The sequence below is a fragment of the Diabrotica virgifera genome, chromosome 9 (genome assembly GCF_917563875.1).
Source record: "Diabrotica virgifera virgifera chromosome 9, PGI_DIABVI_V3a".
Lineage (NCBI taxonomy): Eukaryota > Metazoa > Arthropoda > Insecta > Coleoptera > Chrysomelidae > Diabrotica > Diabrotica virgifera.
This window is the reverse complement of record NC_065451.1, coordinates 225,650,739-225,674,798: the sequence shown is the minus strand read 5'-3', so window position 1 is coordinate 225,674,798 and position 24,060 is coordinate 225,650,739. Positions and strand designations below refer to the sequence as shown.

The 24,060-nt window shown below is 31.7% G+C and overlaps 1 protein-coding gene across 1 annotated transcript in view; it reads right to left on the bottom strand.

The window, feature by feature from the left end:
- Positions 1–24,060, bottom strand: part of LOC114335159 (uncharacterized) — a 92,579-nt gene extending 68,519 nt beyond the window's left edge. The window contains exons 1-6 of the mRNA XM_028285339.2: positions 23,934–24,060; positions 23,466–23,512; positions 19,441–19,548; positions 15,199–15,401; positions 12,420–12,608; positions 22–290 (exon numbers count right to left, since the gene is read on the bottom strand). Coding sequence (XP_028141140.2) covers positions 22–290; positions 12,420–12,608; positions 15,199–15,401; positions 19,441–19,506 — 727 coding nt within the window. The 5' untranslated portion in view covers positions 19,507–19,548; positions 23,466–23,512; positions 23,934–24,060. The remainder of the gene's footprint in view (positions 1–21; positions 291–12,419; positions 12,609–15,198; positions 15,402–19,440; positions 19,549–23,465; positions 23,513–23,933) is intronic.

Below are 24,060 nucleotides of genomic sequence, written 5' to 3'. Positions count from 1 at the left end.
AGAAGTTTATAATAAACTTACCCAATCCCTCTTCGTTCTTGAGTATAGATTGAATTTTATCCCAGCAACAAAGTTCCAACCTTTCGATCACCCTTTCTAGTTGTTGCTCGTAAATAGGACCCAAACCGGCGGAAGCTCGTTCAGCGTTTAGAATTTTGAGCCAGGCGACGTCACACTCGTCCAGATCGTAAGAACAGGCGTCCTCCGATTTGGCGGGAGCGTCTGATAGTTTGTGGTCTTCTACATTAAAATGTTCGTCTTTTGTGATGCGCATGTATTTTGTTTTAGGCCTGGAACAATTAAATATACAGTAAGAGTGGTGTAAAATGATTGAAAATAACGTGAAATATGGGAATTGTTCGTCAAAGCCTATGTGGTGCATGTATAATTTGATTGCCCTTACAAAATTACTTATTGGTAGCTTCAATACATAGAATTTAAACGAAATTCCACACAGCAATGACTAACGTATTAACTAGGTTACAAATATTAATAGACTACGCTCCAAATCAGAGTCGATACCAATGAATAACCTGTCGTCAAAGTGAAAAAGGCATAAAGTATTTCAAAGGGCCTAGCCGGGTAAGATGATGAAAACTGCCCCCAACTCACCCGTGTTGAGCTGCCCCCCCCCCACTTGCAAAAATTAAAAAACTAATAGTCCTGATTTATGAGCTATTTATGAGCTCTCATATTCCGCAAACTAAAAATTTTGAGCTCGTTCCACTGAGCAGGAATTTAATACTTTAGTGGGGGGGGGGGGCTGAGTCAGCCCCCCCACTACTTAAAAATAGGAATATTGAATCGGTTTTTGCGACAGAATTACGAGCTATTTATGAGCTCTTGAAATTATATAGTTTCGATTTTTGAGCTCATCCCCTTCACCCCCAAACAACCCTTTAATTGATTTAACTTAAGAGAAAAATGCTGAGAAAACTTAAAATATATCGTATTGCGGATTTAATTCCTATAGCGTATATACTCTAAGAATAAACTATTAAATCACGTGCATTTCGATTATTGAGCTACAACCCCTTCGCAAGAAAACCACCCTATCTTCCCGGCTTAAGAGAAAGTTGTACTTAAAATGCATTAAATTAATTATTTAGCGACTACATTCATTTAATAATTTATAAGCTTTCAAATTACGCGCATTTAAATCAGTAAATTGCAATTTATTTTATATAGTGCAGTCACTGAAAGTAAAAATCAACGATTATCTTCAATTTCGGTGAACCTTCATCGATTTTTACGAAAATTGGTCAGTGGTTAGAGGATACCTCAAGAAACAAAGGTGACATGGTACCACCTTGCGCCTTTACCCTGAGGGTGGATACCCTGGGGGTGAAAAATTATTTTATAAAAAAATAAATGCACAAATCTATAAAAGAACAAATTATAAGCAAAATTTATTATATAAAGTTATTAAAATAAGTCAATACTTATTAAGTTATTAAAGATCAAAAATTTTAATTATTCGTGAAAAAATGCATGTTTTGAAGCGGTTTTTCGTAAATCACTGAAAAAATGTAAGTTTTTACAAAAAAGTTAATAGTAGTTTAATTCGTATAGCTTATATTCTAAGAATAAACTCTTAAATCACGCGCCTTTCGATTATAGAGCTACAACCCCTTCGCAAGAAAACCATCCCATATTCCCGGCTTAAGAGAGAGTTGTACTTAAAATAATTTAAATTAATTATTTGGCGACTACATATCGTTTAATAATTTATGAGCTCGCAAAATATACGCATCTCAATTATTGAATTGCCATTTTTTTCTATAGTGCAGTCACTGAAGGTAAAAATCAACTATGACCTTCGATTTCGGTAAATCTGCATTCATTTTCACGAAAATTTGAATAAAAAAATTGAATGAAATTGCTCATTTTTGATAGGTATTTCTAAGTACTTTGACAAGTATTTAGTACCTAAGTGTTATAAAATGCATATCTTTCCCGTTATTTAATCTTGAATCCTTAGATTTGAAAAGTCGCAGAAAAAATTATACATTTAATTACCAATAACTTACTTTAAATTAACATTAAAGGGTTTTTCAAGTAATCAATTTATTATATTTTTTATTAGCTTCAATTTTAGTGATGAACAGTTTTTTGTAAAAACTTATGAGTTTTTGAGTTATTTATGAAAAATCGCTTTAAAGCATGCATTTTCATTCACAAAAATTAAAATATTTGATCTTTATTAACGCAAAAAGTATTGATTTATTTTAATCACATTATATAACAAATTTTGCTTACAATTTGTCCCTCTCTCGATTTGTGGGGTTATTTTTAATAAAGTAATTTTCACCCCCGAGAAGGGATGACATATACCCCAGGTTAAAACCCCAAGTTGTTATTGTTAATTCGTGAAAATGAATGGAGATTTACCGAAATCGAAGGTCACAGTTGATTTTTACCTTCAGTGACTGCACTATAGAAAGAAAATGGCAATTCAATAATTGAGATGCGTATATTTTGCAAGCTCATAAATTATTAAACGATATGTAGTCGCCAAATAATTAATTTAAATTATTTTAAGTACAACTCTCTCTTAAGCCGGGAATATGGGATGGTTTTCTTGCGAAGGGGTTGTAGCTCTATAATCGAAAGGCGCGTGATTTAAGAGTTTATTCTTAGAATATAAGCTATACGAATTAAACTACTATTAACTTTTTTGTAAAAACTTACAGTTTTTCAGTGATTTACGAAACCGCTTCATAACATGAATTTTTTTCACGGATAATTAAAATCTTTGATCTTCAATAACTTAAAAAGTATTGACTTATTTTATTAAATTTAAATAATAAATTTTGCTTTTAATTTGTTCTTTTATTGATTTGTGCAGTTATTTTTAATAAAATAATTTTCACCCCCGAGAGGGGGCGGTATCCACCCTCAGGGTAAAGGCGCAAGGTGGTACCATGTCACCTTTGTTTCTTGACGTATCCTCTAACCACTGACCAATTTTCGTGAAAATCGATGAAGGTTCACCGAAATTGAAGGTAATCGTTGATTTTTACCTTCAGTGACTGCACTATACAAAATAAAATGAAATTTACTGATCTAAATGCGCGTAATTTGGAAGCTTATAAATAATTCAATGATATGTAGTCGCCAAATAATTAGTTTAATGCATTTTAAGTACAACTTTCTCTTAAGCCGGGAAGATAGGGTGGTTTTCTTGCGAAGGGGCTGTAGCTCAATAATCGAAATGCACGTGATTTAATAGTTTATTCTTAGAGTATACAAGTTATAGGAATTATATCCGCAATACTATATATTTTAGGTTTTCTCAGCATTTTTCTCTTAAGTTAAATCAATTAAAGGGTTGTTTGGGGGTGAAGGGGATGAGCTCAAAAATCGAAACTATATAATTTCAAGAGCTCATAAATAGCTCGTAATTCTGCCGCAAAAACCGATTCAATATTCCTATTTTTAAGTGGTGAGGGGGGGGGCTGAGTCAGCCCTCCACTAAAGTATCAAATTCCTGCTCAGTGGAATGAGCTCAAAATTTTTAGTTTGCGGAATATGAGAGCTCATAAATCAGGGCTATTTGTTTTTTGATTTTTGCAAGTGGGGGGGGGGGGCAGCTCAACACGGGTCCCCAACTCGATTCCAATTCCATATAGGTCACCGTTTAGCATATATAGTGAAACTCACTTTCTGAAATTTTTAGCCCCCTAGTGGTAATGTGACCCACCTAGAGCCTAATTAGGGTTTTTATGTTTTTATTTTTTATCTCAGCTGCATCGAGAACTAGCGAAAAACTTTAAATAAAAAAGTTGTAAGCTTTAAAAAGTTCTGTGCTTTTTTAATAAAATTTTAAATGAGTATGATAAATAAAGACGGTTTATTTGTTTTTAATAATTACTTATATTTCTGCAACTACATTTAGAAACATCTTAGTATCTCATTTTAAACACTTATTGACTTACACCGATTGGCTTCTGAGGCATCGAATTAAGGATTTGATATTCATCATTGGCGCCCATAGGGGTAATGGTCTGAACTGTTCAAAGAAAAAAAGATAGTACGCCAATGACATATTTCAAATTAACAATCAATTGTGAATTCCTCGTTCAATTTGCAATAAAAAAACTATCTTCTCATTTTTTCATACGACGCGCCGTTTTGCTGCAAAAAATAAAATATCTTAACGCCTCCAAAGTATTCGAATTAGTTTTTATAATGGATGTACGAGTTTATGTAGATGTAGAAACTACTAGAAGTTCGAATACTTTGTAAGGGTTAAGATGTTTCAAAAAAATGGCGCGTCATATGAAAAAATAGGAAGATAGATTTTTTGCCACAAATTGAACGAGGAATTCAAAAACGATTGTTAATTTGAAATATGTCAGTGGCGTACTATCTTTTTCTTTAAAAAGTTTAGACCATTACCCCTATGTGCGCCAATGATAAATATAAAATTCTAATTGTATGTCAAAAAATGCACAACAACTACCTCTTAAAATTCGCCAAATTTTATTACAAGGTTGTGAGTAGTTTCGGCAAAATCGTAAAAAATGTGTAAAATTTTGTTTTCTTCCACGCCCTGTGTCTTGAAAATGGATGGCATTACAAAAAATTTTTATTAAGCAAACCCCAATTATTTTTCAGTTTTTTACCTATTCTGGTGACGGTGTTACCTTTTTTGAAAAACATGTATAAAATTGTATCAAAAACAAAAAAAAAAACCGAAAAAATGCGGTTTATTTTTAAAGGTGCGTTTCACCAATTTTAAAAATTTGAAAAAATTCAGGGTGAAATATTATGCAAAAATGCACGTTATATATTTTTTTCGTGAAAACGAATGTATTAGTTATTTTTTTATACTCATTTAAAATTTTAAAATCGTTCTAAAATTTAAATTTCCCGCCAAAAATTAAAAAAAAATCGGATAGAACTTTTTAAAGCTTACAACTTTTTTATTTAAAGTTTTTCGCTAGTTCTCGATGCAGCTGAGATAAAAATAAAAACATAAAGACCCTAATTAGGCTCTAGGGGGCTAAAAATTTCAGAAAGTTAGTTTCACTATACAGGGTGATTGATTAGTAGGGTAAAGCTCAATAGCTCCGCTATAGTAATAGATAGCAATAAAAGTTAATAACAAAAATTTTAGCCACCTTTGAGCTTCACATTACAAAATTAGAATGTTACAGGGTGTTCGGTAACACAGTGGCAGACCTAACATATGTTTTTTTAAATGGAACACCCTATATTTTATTTTATATTCGAAATCCTGTTAACTTCTCCATCACAAAAATATAAAAGGTTTGTAATGTTATACAAAGTTATAACCAATTTTGTATGAAAATCGTAACAAGTTCAACTCCCTGTATAAATAAAAATAAGCACAACAACAATGGTTTATTAATGCCATATTTGTTATTTATTGTAAAAATTTTTAAGAATTATTGATATTGCTAACTTTCTTTACATCAAATACAGGGTGAGTCAAAACGCAAGTACATAATTTTCTCAGTAATGTTAAATGGAACACCCTGTATTTTATATCATTATTGAAAAGTAACATTAACGTACTTTAATTTTTATATAACATTCCCTATGCCCAAATTTATTAGTTTTCGAGATATTTTCATGTGTCAGAGCAAATTATTTTAGGTGTTTAAATTTATCTAAATTTTAAGTAAGCCATGACTGAATTGACAATTGAAGATTACCGATTATCAATCCGGTAATCAATGTAACACTGTAGCAAATAAAGAAATAAAAATAATTTATTATTAATACATTTTACAAACAAAAACACACCCACTACATGCAACATTTTTGAAACAATTAAAAACTATCTTTTTATGTAAATGCAACAAATAAACAAAGAAAATTAGTAATAAATTTTACAAAAAAACATACAAACACAAAATACAATATTTTGTGAAGACAATTAAACACTACTTTTGTATGTAAATGTAACAATGTAACAAATAAAGAACGAAACATAATTTATCAGTAATACATTTTGCAAAATAACATGTTTGAAAAAATTAGAAGCTACTTTTAATAAAATATTTTTAATATTTAATTACATAAGGTGTTCAAAATTATCTCATAACACATTTATGTACGCCTAAAAACGATCATTGAATGAGCTACTTACTCTACGGAGCATTTGTAAATTAACACATCGAAATACACTTTGTATTCTATTTTTCATCTCATCCCTTGTTGTTGGAGGTATTTTATAAACTTAATTATTAACGTAACCCCAAAAAAATCAGTCCAGTTTATTAAATTCTGGTGATTTGGGTGGCCACGCTACTGGTCCATTGAAAAATGAAAATATCTCGAAAACTAATAAATTTAGACATAGGGAATGTTATCTAAAAATTAAAGTACGGTAATGGTACTTTTCAATAGTGATATAAAATACAGGTTGTTCCATTTAAAATTACTGAGAAAATAATGTACCTACTTGCGTTTTGACTCACCCTGTATTTGATATAAAGAAAATTAGCAATATCGACCATTCTTAAAAATTTTGACAATACGTTAAAAAATATGGCATTAATAAACAATTGTTGTTTTGCTTATTTTTATTTATACAGGGAGTTGAACTTGTTACGATTTTCATATAAAATTGGTTATAACTTTGTAAATACCCTGTACAACATAACAAACCTTTATATTTTTGTGATGGAGAAGTTAACAGGATTTCGAATTTAAAATAAAATATAGGGTGTTCCATTTAAAAAAAAAACATAAGTTTGGTCTGCCACTGTGTTATCGAACACCCTGTAACATTCTAACTAATTTTGTAATGTGAAGCTCAAAGGTGGCTAAAATTTTTGTTATTAACTTCTATTGCTATCTATTACTATAGCGGAGCTATTGAGCTTTACCCTACTAATCAATCACCCTGTATATGCTAAACGGTGACCTATATGGAATTCGAATCGAGTTGGGGGCAGTTTTCATCATCTTACCCGGCTAGGTCCCATTGTATTAAATATACAAATATAGTGGATGAATGAATTAAGATTGCATGGTTCAGAAAAATAAAAAACAAAAGATAGATTATTATACCATTATTCAAGAGGAACCAAACTAGAACATCAATCACATACTTCATCCTTCTAAATAAAAGAGTAGCTATATGTTGAAGTTACCAATAACCCATAGAAGCCTAAATATTATTCAGATGTATACTCCAAGTGACAAGTCAAAGGAAGAATACCCTGGCGATTTAGAAAGCAAAAATTAAAGCACTAAAAGAGTAGAAGAAAAGAAGAAGTTTATGTCAATCTTTACGAAAAATCTAAAATATATAATATACAGATTGAACAATGTATATTCCAAAAGGTAAAGAGAGTTAAGTGTCTACGTGTAGCAATATAGAGCTCAAACAGAAGCGCAGAAATAACTGAAAGAGTAAAAGCGGGAAATGAGCAAATTGGAATTATCAAAAACTACTAAAAGACAGACATATCTGTAAAAACACCAAAATGAAAATAAATACATAAAACAATAATCATGCCTGTCATAACCACGCAGAAACAATGTGCCTGACTAATTAGACCAGGGAGCGTCTGTAAAAATATTAGTACATTTGGACGTTGAGAGGTGACTCAAATTTTTTTGCAGAAATTGCTTGAAAATAACTCGAATAATAATATTTGAGTTATACTCCCTCTCAAAAACGTCCGGAACACTGTTTAAATAATCAAAATGTCAAAAAATGAAGGAAAAATTCGATTATTTTCTTCGTTTTTACTTTATCGTACTACATATGTAGTATGAGTGTAATAGATAAAGTTATAGGATCGTGCAAAAAATTTTTTTTCAGGTTTTACTTTTTTTTGACGTTTTGAGTCCCCCTGAGTGTAAAAAGCAAATAAAAAAAACATGTCGGAAGTATGTACATATGTACGTATGTACGTACGTATGTCGCCACCGCCCAGCAAAAACTACCGGACCGATTTCGATGAAATTTGGTATGAGTAAGTTTAAGAGAATTTTGTCAAGAAACTAGGCTTTTGAAAAAAACTTCTCAAAGGGGGGCCGAAATAGGGGGGTTATTTGGGGCCCATTTTTGCAAATTTTGACCGAAACGAATGAAATTTAACATAAAGTTAGCTTATCGATAGGTGAATATAAATACGGAATTTGACATTTCCAAATCCAAAATGGCGGCCAGCATGGCCGACCGCCCACCCGATACATTTCCCTACCAATCTAAAAACTTGTTTAAGATAAATTTAATTTGAAAAAACATTTATATAGCCTAAAGATGGGCCTATAACAAGAATATTATCGTTTTTCAGAAAAAGTTATGGGTTGCCTATATTTAAGGGGTCAAAATTTGACATAACTTTGAACTAGATTTTCTCAAAAATGGCTCCAAGGAATTTGTTTATTTTTTGATATATTTTTGATATATTATCGGTAAATTGAATAACATTAGTCAGATTTCTTATCTCCTCATAGGAGGGGAGTTATAAATTTTTTATAAAAAAATATTCGAGTGTCCGTAACTTCCTCTGTAATAGAAACTAAAATTTGAAATTTGGCAGACATATAGAGTACTTTATTATCTATTAGTTCAATAAATTTTACCCACAATATGGCTTCCGGTTGAACCGGAAATGAAAAAAAAAATCCTAATTTTTTAGATACCTGTATATTTTTACATATTTTGAAAGAATGTAAAATTACCTTTCCAATGACATAAAACTCGTTGTTGTAGCTCAAAAACTCGAAAAGTTACAGAAAATAGAAATTTTGCTAGAATCTTGTGTGTGTCCCCCCTCACGCGATCATAGCAGAGCATTATTATAGGGCAGTCAATGAGGGTATTTGGCTCCGAATTCCATCCTACTACATCGATGTACTTGATATTTTCACAGTAAGTAGGGAATAGCTCAAGAAACAAAATCTACCCTATATAATATGGCGCTTTTATCTTGGGGCAATTCCCACCCCTTCAAGGGGGTGGAAAATTTGTTGGTCAAAATAAGCATGGAGGTGGCTAGAGAACCTATTTTTAAGCAAAAACTGATCTATACTTTTTTTTTGAGAACTCGATACTTTTTGAGTTATGCGTAGTTGAAAATTGGCCATTTTCATTTAAAAATGACACGTTTTCGGACGATTTTTTGTGAATACCTTAAAAACTATGCATCAAACTAAAAACAGTATATAAATTTTTTTAGATTATAAATAATAAAGAGATTCGTTCCTTCGTAAATTTTCTATTTATAATACAAAAAGAGATATGGTAGGTAAAAAGAGTTTGTTTTTTTGGTGCATGCCCAAAGTACTCATGCTTTTGTAGTGTTTGAAAAGGCATTTAAAACGAGCACGGTTAAAATGTCGGTTACATTCAAACTAAGCGAGATATGGTGCAAAAGAATATATGACTAATGTACTTTAAGGAAAAATGAGAAGTACATACATTTAACCCATCATCCACCAGAATTTAAATGAATTGTTTTTCTTTTGCAATACCTCTTAATATAATGTTATTTCTACTTTCAAACAGTTGGACGGATGAAAAAAATAAGATCAAATTATAGAGCGCATTTTTAACTTTTCTTAAAATTCTTCCTTTTGTTCCATGCAGTTCGAAAATAAAAATGTTCTATCCCCGAGAAGTGGTGGGAACCGCCCCCATGATAAAAGCGCCATAGTAGTAGGAGATTGGGCTTTGGGCTACTCCCAAAATGTCATTAAAATCCATGCAGTAAAATGCAAATATTGTAAACTATTAATTTCTCAGAAAAATGAACTAATTTGAAATGAAAGTATGACTAATATTCTATTGATTTAGGTATGCAATAATCTATAGTGTGTCCCCGAACATTCTCTCAAATGCAGGAATTAATGATGCGTAGAACCATAAAATATTTTCAAGTATACAAGGTGTTTCTAAAATATCAAAATAACGAGTAACTTTTATTTTTATAGAATGTCAGTATCTAGTACGATAACGATAATAGATCGGTACGATAAAGTTCTCGGGCGGCCCTTCCTTCCAGAGTTTTTGAATATAACTTTAAAAGTATTCATTTCCGAGAAAAGTTTTACTCACATAAAAGTTGCGTAATTAAATTTCCTACAATACAGAATTGGATATGAATTTAAAAAATAGTCACCCTTGTTGCAAAATAGCAATAACTGCGAAAAAACCATACAAAAACAAGTATTCGCATTTTACGTTTTTCAACCATTTATGCTACACTTAGGACCTTCATATTTCACCCAGAAAAACATTATGATACAGTAAAACAATACTGTAAATTTCATTAAGATCGGTTCAATAGATTTTGCAAAATAAATTTTGCAATCCAGCTTTCGCAAAAAAAAATCATTTGTTCAAAATGTTACAGGACTAAAAATAAAGCAGATAGCAAGTTGAAATTTTTTTGCGTATAGAAGTGTACTGTACCTTTCATTTGCAATTTGTAAAATTAAAATCTATTAACTACCACGGCGTCAAGAAATTTTTTAAATAAACATTAATTATTGCTGCTACGCCCAGGACAGCGGATAGTTTGCTAAGGTTGGGCATTCCAATGACCTTTGATAATGATTGATACATTTTAATTTTTATTACATTTCGATATAAATAAATAAATTTGTTTATTGCAAAATAAAAACACATACTCTATCCTTTGAAATAACACGTTTTTTAGCAAAAAATTTCTTTGTTCATATATTTTAACTTAGAGAATAAAAGTTTATTATTTTTAAATATATGCAATTGTTTAAACATATTTCACAAACAATAATAAAATTAGTTTGATTTTTGTGGAATTAAAATATTAAAATACAACAAAATATAGAGTAAGAAAATAATATATTAGATAAAGATTGGAAGAAATTTTGGTGGAAATCAACTTGTGTGAATCGAACACCGCTGTCCTGCGCGTAGCACCAAAAATTAATGTTTATTTAAAAGATTTCCTGACGCCGTGGTAATTCATCGATTTTAATTTTGCAAATTGCAAATGAAAGGTACAGTACACTTCTATAAGCAAAAAAAAATTCAACTTGCTATCTGCTTTATTTTCAGTCCAACATTTAAAAAAAATAAATTTTTTTGCGAAAGCTGGATTGCAAAATTTATTTTGCAAAATTTATTTTGCAAAATCTATTAAACCGATCCTAATGAAATTTACAGTGTTGTTTTACTATATCATAAAGTTTTTCTGGGTAAAATATGAAGGTCCTAAGGCATAAATGGTTGAAAAACGTAAAATGTGAATACTTGTTTTTGTGTGGTTTTTTTCGCAATTATTCCTATTTTGCAGCAAGGGTGACTATTTTTTAAAATTGTTAACCAATTCTATATTGTACGAAATTTAATTACGCAACTTTTATGTCAGTACAACTTTTCTCAGAAATGAATAGTTTTAAAGTTATAATCAAAAAACTAAAAAAAATATCGAATTTTTCCTTCATATTTTGACATTTTGATTATTTAAACAATGTTCCGGACCATTTTAAGTGGGAGGATAACTCAAATATTATTATTTGAGTTATTTTCAAGCAATTTCTGCAAAAAAATTTGAGTCACCTCTCAACATCCATCTCAAAACAGATGCGCCCTGGACTAAATAGAGACAAAGAGAAGCTAAAAATAATAGAAAGGAATATCCTCAGAACAATTATTGACCAAAAAATCCAAGACGAAAAGTTTTTAGATGATTATTTAACAACGAGATAAATAACCACATAAATGAAACAAATATAGTCAAACATATAAATATTGAAATAGGTCGGACATGTACTAAGAAGAGAAAATTAATAAAGAAAGGATTATATTATTACATACTTTTTATTATAGACTATACCGATTTTACTAGACTTTTTAAGAGATAACCAATATTGTCATTCGGGCAAAAAGTCCTGCCTAACATTCACCTGTTGATGATATTAGTCAATATTGGTTACTGCATTAATCATACTTTAATTTCACTTATAATATAATTGTTTTGTTTACATTTATTTACGAAGTAATGTTTATAAGTGTGTCTACATTCCTTTACCACAGATCATGCATGAACCATTTTATTATTTCTTTGAATTTTTTGTAGCGAAAATTTTATTGACTATTTGTTAAAAAAAAAGGTAAACAAAATCGCGGTACTCCCAAGTAGAAGAATCGATACATACTTATCAACATTCTATCTTCTAGATTCTAGACTAATAAACATTTTGATTAGTTTCTGACTCACAATATTTATGTATTACCAGAATAATGTATTATGTTACTATTATCACCTATGATAGTTTCGGATATGTTTCTTTAGATAAAACCTGTTACATGTTATTAAACAACTCATCATAAGTCACAGTTCAAAATACTATTTTTTTCTGGTTTAATCTATGGAACGTATTTTAAAAAAATTATTATAATATTTCAAAAACAAAGTAGAATAAAGAGCCAAACTTACAGTTTAAAGTCTGTGTTATGTGGTCTAAAGGTAGACGAAAGGCTTGGCTTGATGCTGACCAATGGTTCTGGTAGACTGTCTGGATTGACCGGCACTTGGACACCTCTCTCCCATTCCTGCTTCCACTGGTCTATTATCACCCAATATTCATCAGAGGCCAATGGTTCTGAATCTGGTAGTTTCATAGCACTAGAACGAAAATATAGAATTACAAATTTTATCAATTCATAAAGAAGAATTTTTCTTTAGTATCACACAAGATTTTTTACTTATCTGGTGGTCTAATAAGTAACCTCCTTCATACTAAAAAGTCTAAACTAAAAAATTATATTGCCAATGGGTGCCACGTTTACTGGTCATTGACCAAAACTACTTCTCAACAGTGTTTGGATCTTACAAAGGGCAATCTGTCAGACATTTGGCGTATTGGTAACCATTGATGAAACCAGAATCCACTACAACACATCAGAGAATATAACGAAAACACAGCATTGGACATTGTATTTTGGGATTGCAAAGGCATAATTTAAAAGAAGTATTTCAAACGATTGGCCACGTTATTTTACATTTAATTAATACGTCACTCGATACTGGTAAAGTTCCATCGGAACTTAAAACTAGCACAATTATACCTATTCAAAAAATTCACAGTACAATAAAAGCTAACGAATTTAGACCAATCAATACTTTACCTCCAATTGAAAAACTTTTAGAATTGATTGTATACGAGCAACTACTTGACCACGTTACGAACAATGCTATTCTACTTGGTAGTCAGTCTGGTTTCAGAAAAAAATACTCATGTGAGACAGCTATTCAATTAACAATAAGTAAATTTAAAAATGATATTGATAATAATAAATATGTTGTAAGTGTATTGTTAGATCTTAAAAGAGCTTTCGAAATTATAGACAGGAATATTTTATTACAAAAGCTTCAGCAGTATGGTATTGGCGGTAAGGTATATATTTTATGATTGGTTAAGTGACTATCTTCGAGGTCGTAAACAAAAAGTACGTTACAATAATGAAGTATCATCAGAGATTGAAATTAACACAGGAGTGCCTCAGGGAAGTGTCTTAGGACCTTTACTTTTTATTCTTTATTTAAATGACATAGAACTCTTTGTTGATTGTGAATTTATTAATCTTTTTGCTGATGACACTGTGTTAGCTTTAGCTGACACAGATTTAAATTCAGCAGTTGCAAAAATGAATAGGGTATTGCAAAAAGTGGATATTTTTCTTAAAAGCAATAAACTAAAGTTAAATGTCAATAAAACAAAAGCAATTATTTTTACAACCAAATATAAATTTAATCTGTTGAATTTAAATAACGTCAGTATAGGGATTGATGGTGAGCAAATTGAAGTAGTATCAACTATTAAATATTTGGGTTTTCAATTGGATAACTTTCTCAATTTCGATGAACATTTTAATTACATTAATAAAAAAATAGTACACAATTATACTTTTTTTCAAGAACTGCAAAAAACTTGTCAACTTTCGCTAAACTAACGGTGTACAACACCATCATCCAACCTCACTTCGATTATTGTGCTTCTGTTCTACATTTATTTAATCTAAATAAAATGAACCAACTTCAGAAACTCCAAAATCGTGGTATGCGTATTATATTAAAAACTAATCGTTATACTTCTACAGTAACTATGTTAAAGACGCTTCAGTGGTTTTCAGTAAAGCAGAGACTGTACTATTTTACAATGTTGTTAATTTATAAAATAATTAACTGCTTAGCTCCACCTTATTTTCACCAGTTTATTTGTTTTCATAGTGACATACATGACCATGACACAAGAAATAAAAACAACATTTATGTAAACAGAGTTAATCTAACCAACTCAATGGCATCTTTATTATTTAGGAGTTTTCAAGAATATGATGAACTACCCATACATTTGAAGGATTGTAAGTCATTTTTATTATTTAAAAGTGAATTAAGGAAATATATAAAAGATTTGTGAAAAGATAACTGCAAATTTTAGAGTTATCTTTTTTCAATGTATGTGTCTTTGTTATATGATGTACCTTTTTGTTGGCTTTATGTTTTATATATATTTTTTATTTTATTATTATTATAAATATTACCTATGATTTTATGTCAGATATATTTCAACATTGTGATTACCTGTAACAAATAACTTTTTATGTATAGCATAACTTCACATTGTAATTTTTTTCATAACTTATGTATATTAGGTTTTTTCCTACTTCAAATAAAGATCTATCTATCTATCTATCATAATTTTAATTGACTATCTTGAAAAATGTAAAACTATCAATAGCCAAGCTTACTGTGCATTATTGAACAAACTGAAGCAAGAACTAAGCGAGAAACGGCCCCATTGACTCACAAGAGCTTTATGACAATGGCAAAATTCATGAGCGGGGCTTCGAATTGCTTTCTCATCCAGCTTATTCTCCTGATTTGGCACCCTCCAATTATTATGTGTGCCAAAATCTAAATAGATGGCTTGTAAATAAAAAATTTAGCTCAAATGAAGAGAGAATTGATCAAACAAACACCTATCTTGCAGAGTTTCCAGAGTTATGGCACGACAAAGTTGGAAAATCACTGGAATAGTTGTATTGAGCTAAAAAGAGACTATATCGAATAAAATAAAAGAACTTTTTGGAAAAACATATTTTTTATTTTAGTGGAGGTTACTTAACAAACCATCTAGTATTTATACATAACCTTCCTTACTTCTATAATCTATCATCCAGAGAAAAGTATAATCTATCATCCATATACTAACCTTATCAGATCTTTACGGAACAATTCTGCTGGTGCCTCTGTTGTGGTTCTGTTGTAAATACTCTTCAGCTCATTAGATCGTGGTGCCTGCCAGGCGGCACCACCCGCTCCACCGGCACCACAGGCATTGCCGCCTGGTCCAACGGCGGCAGCTGCTGAGGATGCTGCCAAGGCGGTCGCTTCTTCTTCCTCCGCCGCCGTGCGCTGAAAAAAACGTTTTATTTTAGTTTTTATTTAAAATTTTCTAACACTAACACTAAAAAACACAACTAATTTATAACATTTATTTATTGCTTGACACTAGAAATTTATTTCTTAGATTAACTCTCAACCATTTAATTTAACATTTATAAATTCCATTTGGCTTCCAGATTTCGTAGAAGTTTCTCGATACTGTCGCACCTGCACCTGCGACTCAACAGTTGATTGCATATATTCTATCAGCTTGTAGGCTAGTGTGTTATAGATCATCGAACCTTGGACTGATATTCGATAGGCAAGGGGTTGATGTAACAATATATTACCCCTACAGCATGGTTTTATTTCTTGAATGTTTTTGAGAGAAAATTGCAAGTTGACTATGTCGTATACTGATTTTTCAAAAGCCTTTGATCAAGTGAACCATGATTTGCTGATTGCCAAACTTTTTGCTCTGGAGTTTCATAAGTCTTTGTTGAGGTGGCTGAAGAATTTTATTATAGGAAGAAGCCATATTGTGAAGATTAGCAATCATTCATAATCTATGTGAGCTCAGGGATACCTCAGGGCTCACACTGCCCTTACTTTCTCTTCTTGATGTCACCACAATACTAGATCATGTATGATGCTTATTCTTATCTTTAATATAATGAAAGGCGTATTGTCAAATAATAATAATAGTCCAATTCATCATCATCATTGGCTCAACAATCATTTTTGAATCTTGGTCTTTCAAGAATTTTTCTCCATTCTGATCTATTCCACCGTTTGTTCCTTAGATCTTAACTTATTCAGATCTTCCTTTTTCTACTCATATACAGTGATGAGCGAGCTAATAACCAGCAAAATGACGCAAAAGATGGAAAACATAATACATTGCGAAACAAAAAGAGAAGAAACTAATGGAGGTGGAAATTATCGTTATAAACGTATAAATTAACATTACATTACATAGTTTCCCACCTTTAGACGTATCAGAGGAGTATGACAACTGGCGATGAGATAGTAGAGTTCTCCTGTCACAGTATCTCATCACTGTATATTACTGGCATTCATTTTCTTATTTTAGTCAGTATATTATGTTCATCTATCCTTTTTTTTCAGCTCCTATTAAGCTTTTGGAAGTAACAGTTTATTTGTAATTGAAATTTATAGAAAAGTAATAGGACTTTACAATAGTTTAATTATTTTACTAAACAGTCAAAAACTTTGAAGTTCTATTCTTGAGCAATGCTTATCATTGTGTTTTTATAGATTCAATTTACTAATGCTTAATTCCACCTATTCATTCAGTCCTGGACAGGCCCTAGTGCTGGTTGTTTCATAAGAAAAGATTTCTAGAGATGTTCTTATTGCATCAAATCTACAATCTTTTTTAAACAGTTGTAGTTTAGATCAATTCAGTCATTATATACTTCCTTCTTGGATATGCGCCAGTCAAGAGACAACTGTCAACCATAGCTTGCATGACTGTGAGTCATTAAATGGCAGGCATCACACATTTCAAAGAATATTGAGTGACTTCAAAAACATATAGTATTCATTCTCTAGATCTGTACAAGCTGATACAGTGTTCTAGAATAATGGAATGGGTATCATCAGTATGGAATATGTTAACTAACAGTTAAATTGAGGAAACATAATTTAAGAAAGTTAATAGGTAACCATCTGGACCATATCTTATCCACTATCCAGACGATAGTTAAATCATCATGCAACATTTCTGTATGTACCTAATGTTGTTACATTAAGACTGTTGGTTAAAATTTATAATTATGTAGTTGAAAAGGCAACCACCTGTCTTGAATCTTCCACTGTTGTCTGCAAACTATACCTTTTTTATTGTGTCTTGAATGTATTTTAATGTCATCATCATCATTCTCTTTGCCTTATCCCTATGCGGGGTCGGCTTCCCTAATTGCACTTCTCCACACAATTCTATCTTGGGTCATATCAATGTTAATCCCCTTTACCAACATGTCCTGCCTTATCGCCTCCCCCCAGGTCTTCCTCTCCTACTCCTTCCAGGAATCTGCACTTCAGCTATTCTTCGTATTGGGTAATTAACGTCTCGACGTTGAACATGACCAAACCATCTTAACCTATGCTCTCTCATTTTGGGATCAATTGGTGCCACACCTAGACTTCCCCTAATATACTCATTTCTAATTTTATCCTTCTTTGTCACTCCACTCATCCATCTAAGCATTCTCATTTCCGCCACATGCATTCGTTGTTCCTCTTTCTTTTTCACTGCCCAACATTCAGTTCCGTGCATCATAGCCGGTCTAATGGCTGTTTTATAGAATTTTCCCTTCAGTTTCATTGGAATTTTTCTGTCACACAACACACCACTCGCTTCTTTCCACTTCATCCATCCAGCCCTAATTCTACTGCATGCATCTCCATCTATTTCTCCATTACTCTGTAATACCGATCCTAGGTACTTAAAACTATTGCTTTTCACAATCATTTCAGCATCCAAAGATACCATTTCATTTGTAGTAACTCCATCTTTAAATGAACATTCCAAATACTCTGTTTTTGTCCTACTAAGTTTTAAACCTTTTTCCTCCAGAGCTTGTCTCCACTGTTCCAGTTTTTGTTCTAAGTCTCTTTCACTATTTCCTATTAACACTACATCATCAGCATACATTAGGCACCATGGAATACTACCCTGTAGGTTCGCTTAGGGATACGATATATCGATGAATTAAAAACATCGATATTCTGCTTTCAATAATCGATTTTTACATTGATTTTTTTTTGTTTCGATAATATCGGCGAACATCGATATTTATGTCGATGTTTTTAGCGATGTTTTTGGAAAATTTTTGTACATTTTCACTGATCTTATTTTAATGTTTGATCTTATTTATAGGTAAATAGGTAAAAACATAGAATCATACATTTGTTTTATTTATATTTTACAAATACAAACCCAAACATATTTAATGTTATTTGTCAAAATAGAAGATTCGACATGTCACATGTCATCTGTATTTGTACTTTATTAAAAGATCCTGTAGATGGCTGCTGTGGTAATGGGCGATGTTTCGATATTAAAACATTGATGTTTTCAATCCGATAATTCAGTAAAATCGATGTTAGTCGTTTGATACATCATTCGATGTAAATATCAATGTTTTGAAATTTTTGCGCATCCCTAAGTTTCGCTGTTATCTGGTCCAAAACTAATGAGAATAAATAAGGACTAAGCACCTATCCTTGGTGCAATCCTACTTTCACCTGAAATTTATCAGTCTCTCCCACACCTGTCCTAACACTAGTTGTTACTCCCTCATACATATCTCTCACAATCTTTACATATTCGCCAGGGACTCCTTTCTTATTGAGTGCCCACCACAGAATCTCTCGAAGAACTCTATCATATGCTTTCTCAAGATCAATGAATACCATATGAGCGCTGGTCTCTTTATTCCTGTATTTTTCCATCAGTTGACTTACAATGAAAATTGCATCTCTTGTTGATCTGCCCTGCATAAAGCCAGATTGATTATCGGATATTTCGGTTTCTTCATGTATCCGTCTATCAATTACTCTCTCCCATATTTTCATGGTGTGGCTAAGTAGTTTTATAGCCCTGTAGTTTGTGCATTGTTGTATGTCTCCCTTGTTTTTGTAGACAGGTACTATTATACTGCTTCTCCATTCGTCTGGCATTTTTCAATCTTCCATAATTCTATTAAATAGACCTGCTAGCCAACTTATTCCTGTCTCTCCCAATGCTCTCCATACTTCCCCAGGAATATCATCTGGTCCGACTACTTTTATACAATCTTTAGCTTTATACATATCAATCTTTAGCTTATAACAATATCTTTATACAATCTAGATTTATACAATCTTTAGCAGCCAAGCAATGAGCTAATCTTTATTATATAGAAGACACAGAATACAACATATTAACCCTCCAGGGGAGAGACAAAATAAACTTACATGGTATTTCTATATGAGTGATGTCTGATAGACCTCACCCACTTGCTGGAGGGTTAATAGCTGCATAAACTACAGAAATACTTACTTTACGCCTTTTAACAGGAATTGTGCCATCTTCAATACGATTAGGCCTTTTAACTCTCTGGGACATTGCACTAACTTGGTGCAGATGGGCTTATTCCCCCTGCACAGCCTGAAATCAACAAAATATATGCATTAACCACTAATATTCCAAAAAATAATCAAGATAAATATGAAATTATAAGCAATAAAGCTTTTTAAATTTCAAATTATCAAATGTTTGTGGCTTTAGGTATTGACATTTTAAATTAGTTTTAGTTTTTTACTTTTTAAATTATGTTATGGACAATATCAATACTTGTATTGTTTTGACTATATGTACTTTAGCATGTTTATATTAGGTTATCATATTTCAAATAAAGTATTATTATTATTATTATTATAAAAATAAGAAAGTTACAATATCTGGACCATGTAATGCAGGGTGGCGATATGAAATGCTAAGACTGATATTACATTGAAAAACAAGGGTCCCGGACAATTGCCCGAAAACAATTCCCCGCATGGACAATTGGCAGATAAACAATTGCCCGAAAAGAGAATTGGCCAAAAAATATATTTAAATAGTTATTGCTTTATATAAGTTATTACTGCTTAGATTGTGTTCGACCTAGCTATCTCGTTAATTGATTTATTATTATAATATATTATAGTTTTTATATGCCTTTATTAATCTCCGAATGTTTGCATGATCTGCGGAAATCTGTTGTTTAAATTCTCGATGCCATCCTTCTATGGAATTGTTTGTTTTTGGTAAACTTTCTTGGACCCCATCATAACAATTTGACATATCATGTGAAAATAAGGTCAAACGACATTATCTACCTCTTTGTGGACGCCCGATCCAGGTATCTTCAAAATAATCAATTACTGACTGGGCTTCTGCTGTCAACACATCTTGCTCGCAAATCGTTTCAAATGCCTCCAATAATTGGAGCTTTAAAGCAAAATCTGAATCAGTTTCATATCTTCTTTTTAAACCGTCTGATTGGATTCTTCTAAAGAGACATTGAGTGAAATAGAAAAAGCACCCACAATGTCTTTAGTCGGGGTATTCTTGTCTTATAGCACTTATCATACTTTGGATGTTTATTCCAAGTTCTAAACATGCCAGCAGTACAAGTATGAAGGGAACATGAATAAAAAAATATATATTATAATATATTTCGAGCACAATCTAAGCAGTAATAACTATTTAAATAGCATGTAAGTTACCGTTTTAGTATATAGGAAATACATATAAAGCAATAACTATTTAAATATATTTTTCGGTTAATTCTTTTTTCGGGCAATTGTTTATCTGCCAATTGTCTATTTGGGTAATTATCCATTCGGGGAATTGTACATTCGGGGAGTTGTCCATTCGGGAAATTGCTTTCGGGGATTTGTCTTTCGGGAAACTGTTTTTGAGCAATTGCCGTAGATCTGAAAAATAACAGGAGAAAGGAGTATAGGAAATAGAAGAGTGTCATGGATGAAAAATTTAAGGGACTGGTTTAAATGCAGTTCTATAGAACTCTTCAGAGCAGTAGTAGACATATTTAAGATAGTGATGATCATATCCAACCTCTGTTTGAGAAAGATAGTTAGAAATCCTGATGTTAGTCAAACTAGGAAATGATTAAACAAACAAAAAAAAACATTAATTTGGTGTAAGGAAGCCTATTAAACAGTACTTAGTGTGTGTAACAATATATGAAATAAAAGAAGCAACACTGTGAATATTTCAGATATTATTCAAGCCTTTGAGAACGTTTGGCACTCTTCAATGAAGTACAAATCTGTGGTACTACGGCAAAACCCGATATGGAAAAATTATCGATTTTTCGTTTTTAATGTCAACATGTACATTGAGCGATGAATAATATGATGACAAAACCCTATATGGCTAAACGCATCCATGTAACCAGTAGATGATAACAATTAGTTTCCAATATGTCCACTATTACAACAACACCGTGAACTTATCTGCTGCAAAATCACATTTTTTGACATATTGGGTTTTGCCTTAGCACCACAGAAATTGTCAAAAATAGCAATTTATTATCTATTGCCTGAATTATAAATGATCTAGAAGGCCCTTAATTGAATATCAAGCAGAATTCAACCATTTGTATCCTGTTGAGGCTGATTTAAGCCTACCAAAAACCATAGAAACCACCTAAATGGTTAAACTTATCGCTTAACCCTATTTTCAGGGGAGCAGTGCATTGGGAATAGTATGTAAGTATATTGCCAAACATTGGAAGTTACAATGGTATGTAAGCATAGATAAAATACTAGTCTGTACTCTTTTATAAAATTTTTGTCATTGATGGTTTGAGTTTCAATTTACACTGTTCCGAGCATAAGGAATACAAATATTGAAGGTTCCACTCCTATTTAGAATTTCTATAAAAACTCCAAAACCAAAGTTTGATGAAGCAGCATTGAATAGACAAAGAATATGAAATAATCAACACAATACAAATGAAAAGGTTGCAATATCTGGGACATATAATGAGGCAACAGCAATATGAAATGCTAAGACTGATAATACAGCTGTGTATGAGAGGAGGAAGGAGTATAGAAAGAAGGAGAGTGTTGTGGTTGAAAAATTTAAGGGTCTGGTTTAAATGTAGTTCTATAGAACTTTTCAAAGCAGTGGTAGATCAAGTAAAGATAGTGATGATGATTGGGTTTTGTCATGTTTGATTGAGTTTGATTGAGTTTTGTCCGCTATCCTCTTTTATGCAGTTTGTGCCATTGGTGGTTTGAGTTCAATTTACACTGCTCACGAAACTGTATACAAACATTAAAGATTGCACTCCTATTTAGATATTCTGTAAAAACTGGAAAACAAAAGTTCCATGCAGCATGATGCTGTTGACTAAGTTGATTGAAACAAACAGATTTAACAATTAAGTAGTTTGATATTGTCAGTAACAACAAATATAACAACATATTAAAACATAATACTAACAGCACAACAATGGTCAATTTATCCACAAGATGCTTGAATACAAGAGCCTGATGCTCTCAAAAAGTCTGAATTATGCCATTATCCACACTTCAGTTCCAAAATTGGAGATAATTAGTGCAGTTGAAAAAGTCTGCCAAGTACTACCTGCATATGAAAGGTAGAATATAGGGTGCTGTCAAAAAGTAACTGGAAAAAGCAGCAAATCAAAAGCAAACATCACCAAACAGTAACTCAACGCTATCAAAGCTCTAAAAGAAGACAAGTCCTACGTACAGTAAAGTTTATATCTGTTAAAAATTACATACCAAAGTTGTATAAAAAGGGAATGTTTAAATGTAAAAGTACTGTACATGTTAATATTTACTTATTCTTAACAGGTGCAACAGTGCAACTGTACTTAAATCTAATGTAAAAGGTATCAATCTATGGTTATACCTAGTAAATAAACCAGAAGTAGACAGTTTCATATGAAACAGAATGAAATCTAAGCAATGTTTAATATATTTATGAACATAAACAATCCCAATTTTCACAACTGAAGTAAAAACATAAATCTGTGCTATTGTACTCGAAGCTAAAGTAAAATGTATGAATCTAGGGTTATAGTCAGTAAAAAAGAAGTAAACAGTATGGTACCTGCACTCCTGCACATGAAAAGGAACAATATAAAGTACTGTGGAAACAAAAAAAGACTGGAAAAACTCACTAAGTCAAAAGCAAACATCACTGAAGAGGAACTCAAAGCTATCAAAGCTCTAAAAGATGAGTCCTAGGTATAGTTTATCTTAGTGTTAAAAATTACATACCACAGCTGTATAAATAGGGAATGTTTGAATGGAAAAATTCTGTACATGTTATCCTTTACTTGTTCTCAACAGAAAGCAGTGCAATCATACTTGAAGTTAAGGTAAAATGTATCAATCTAGGCTTATAGTCAGTAAAACAGAAGTAAACAGTATCATATTGAATGAAGCTTAAGCAATGTTTACATATTTATGTACATAAACAATCCCAATTTTCACAACTGAAGTAAAAATACAGTTGAATATTAATACAATTGGACTTACTACATAGCTATCCAATATCTCAATGTGCAGATTGGTCATAATTAGGTCTGTAACAAAAAAATACAGTAAATTTTGATTTCCTTCAACAGCAAATAGCTGTTATCTTAGATTTTACTTATATCTACTGTTAAAGGAATACTGAAGACGTTGATGGACATCTACAGCAATTAAATGCAAAAAAATAAAATTTTCATTATAGCCTTTGGCTATCCTTCAGAGGGATAATTTCGTCATTTCAAAAGTTGGTAATAAAGTCGATCAGCATGCAAAGAAAGTAGATTCCATGCTAACTCAACGTTGGAAGGTAATATTCCATGTGAAATCGTTGAAATTTCTAGTGAGACATATAGCAGAGGTGTCTCCCATGTCTTGATTGTAAACATTTCACTTCGAGACCTTCACTCGCGCGCACAACAATTTCACACTTTCCTAATATAAATTTTATAAAAAATTGATCCATCTGTTTACCATTTCGAAGGAATTTCTCATGCTTTCGATTGATTTTGATTTTTCAGAGGATTTTCATTAAATCGACTCCATTAGACTCCATTTGTAAGCCTAACAACATTGACAATGTAGACGGCGCCACATGTCG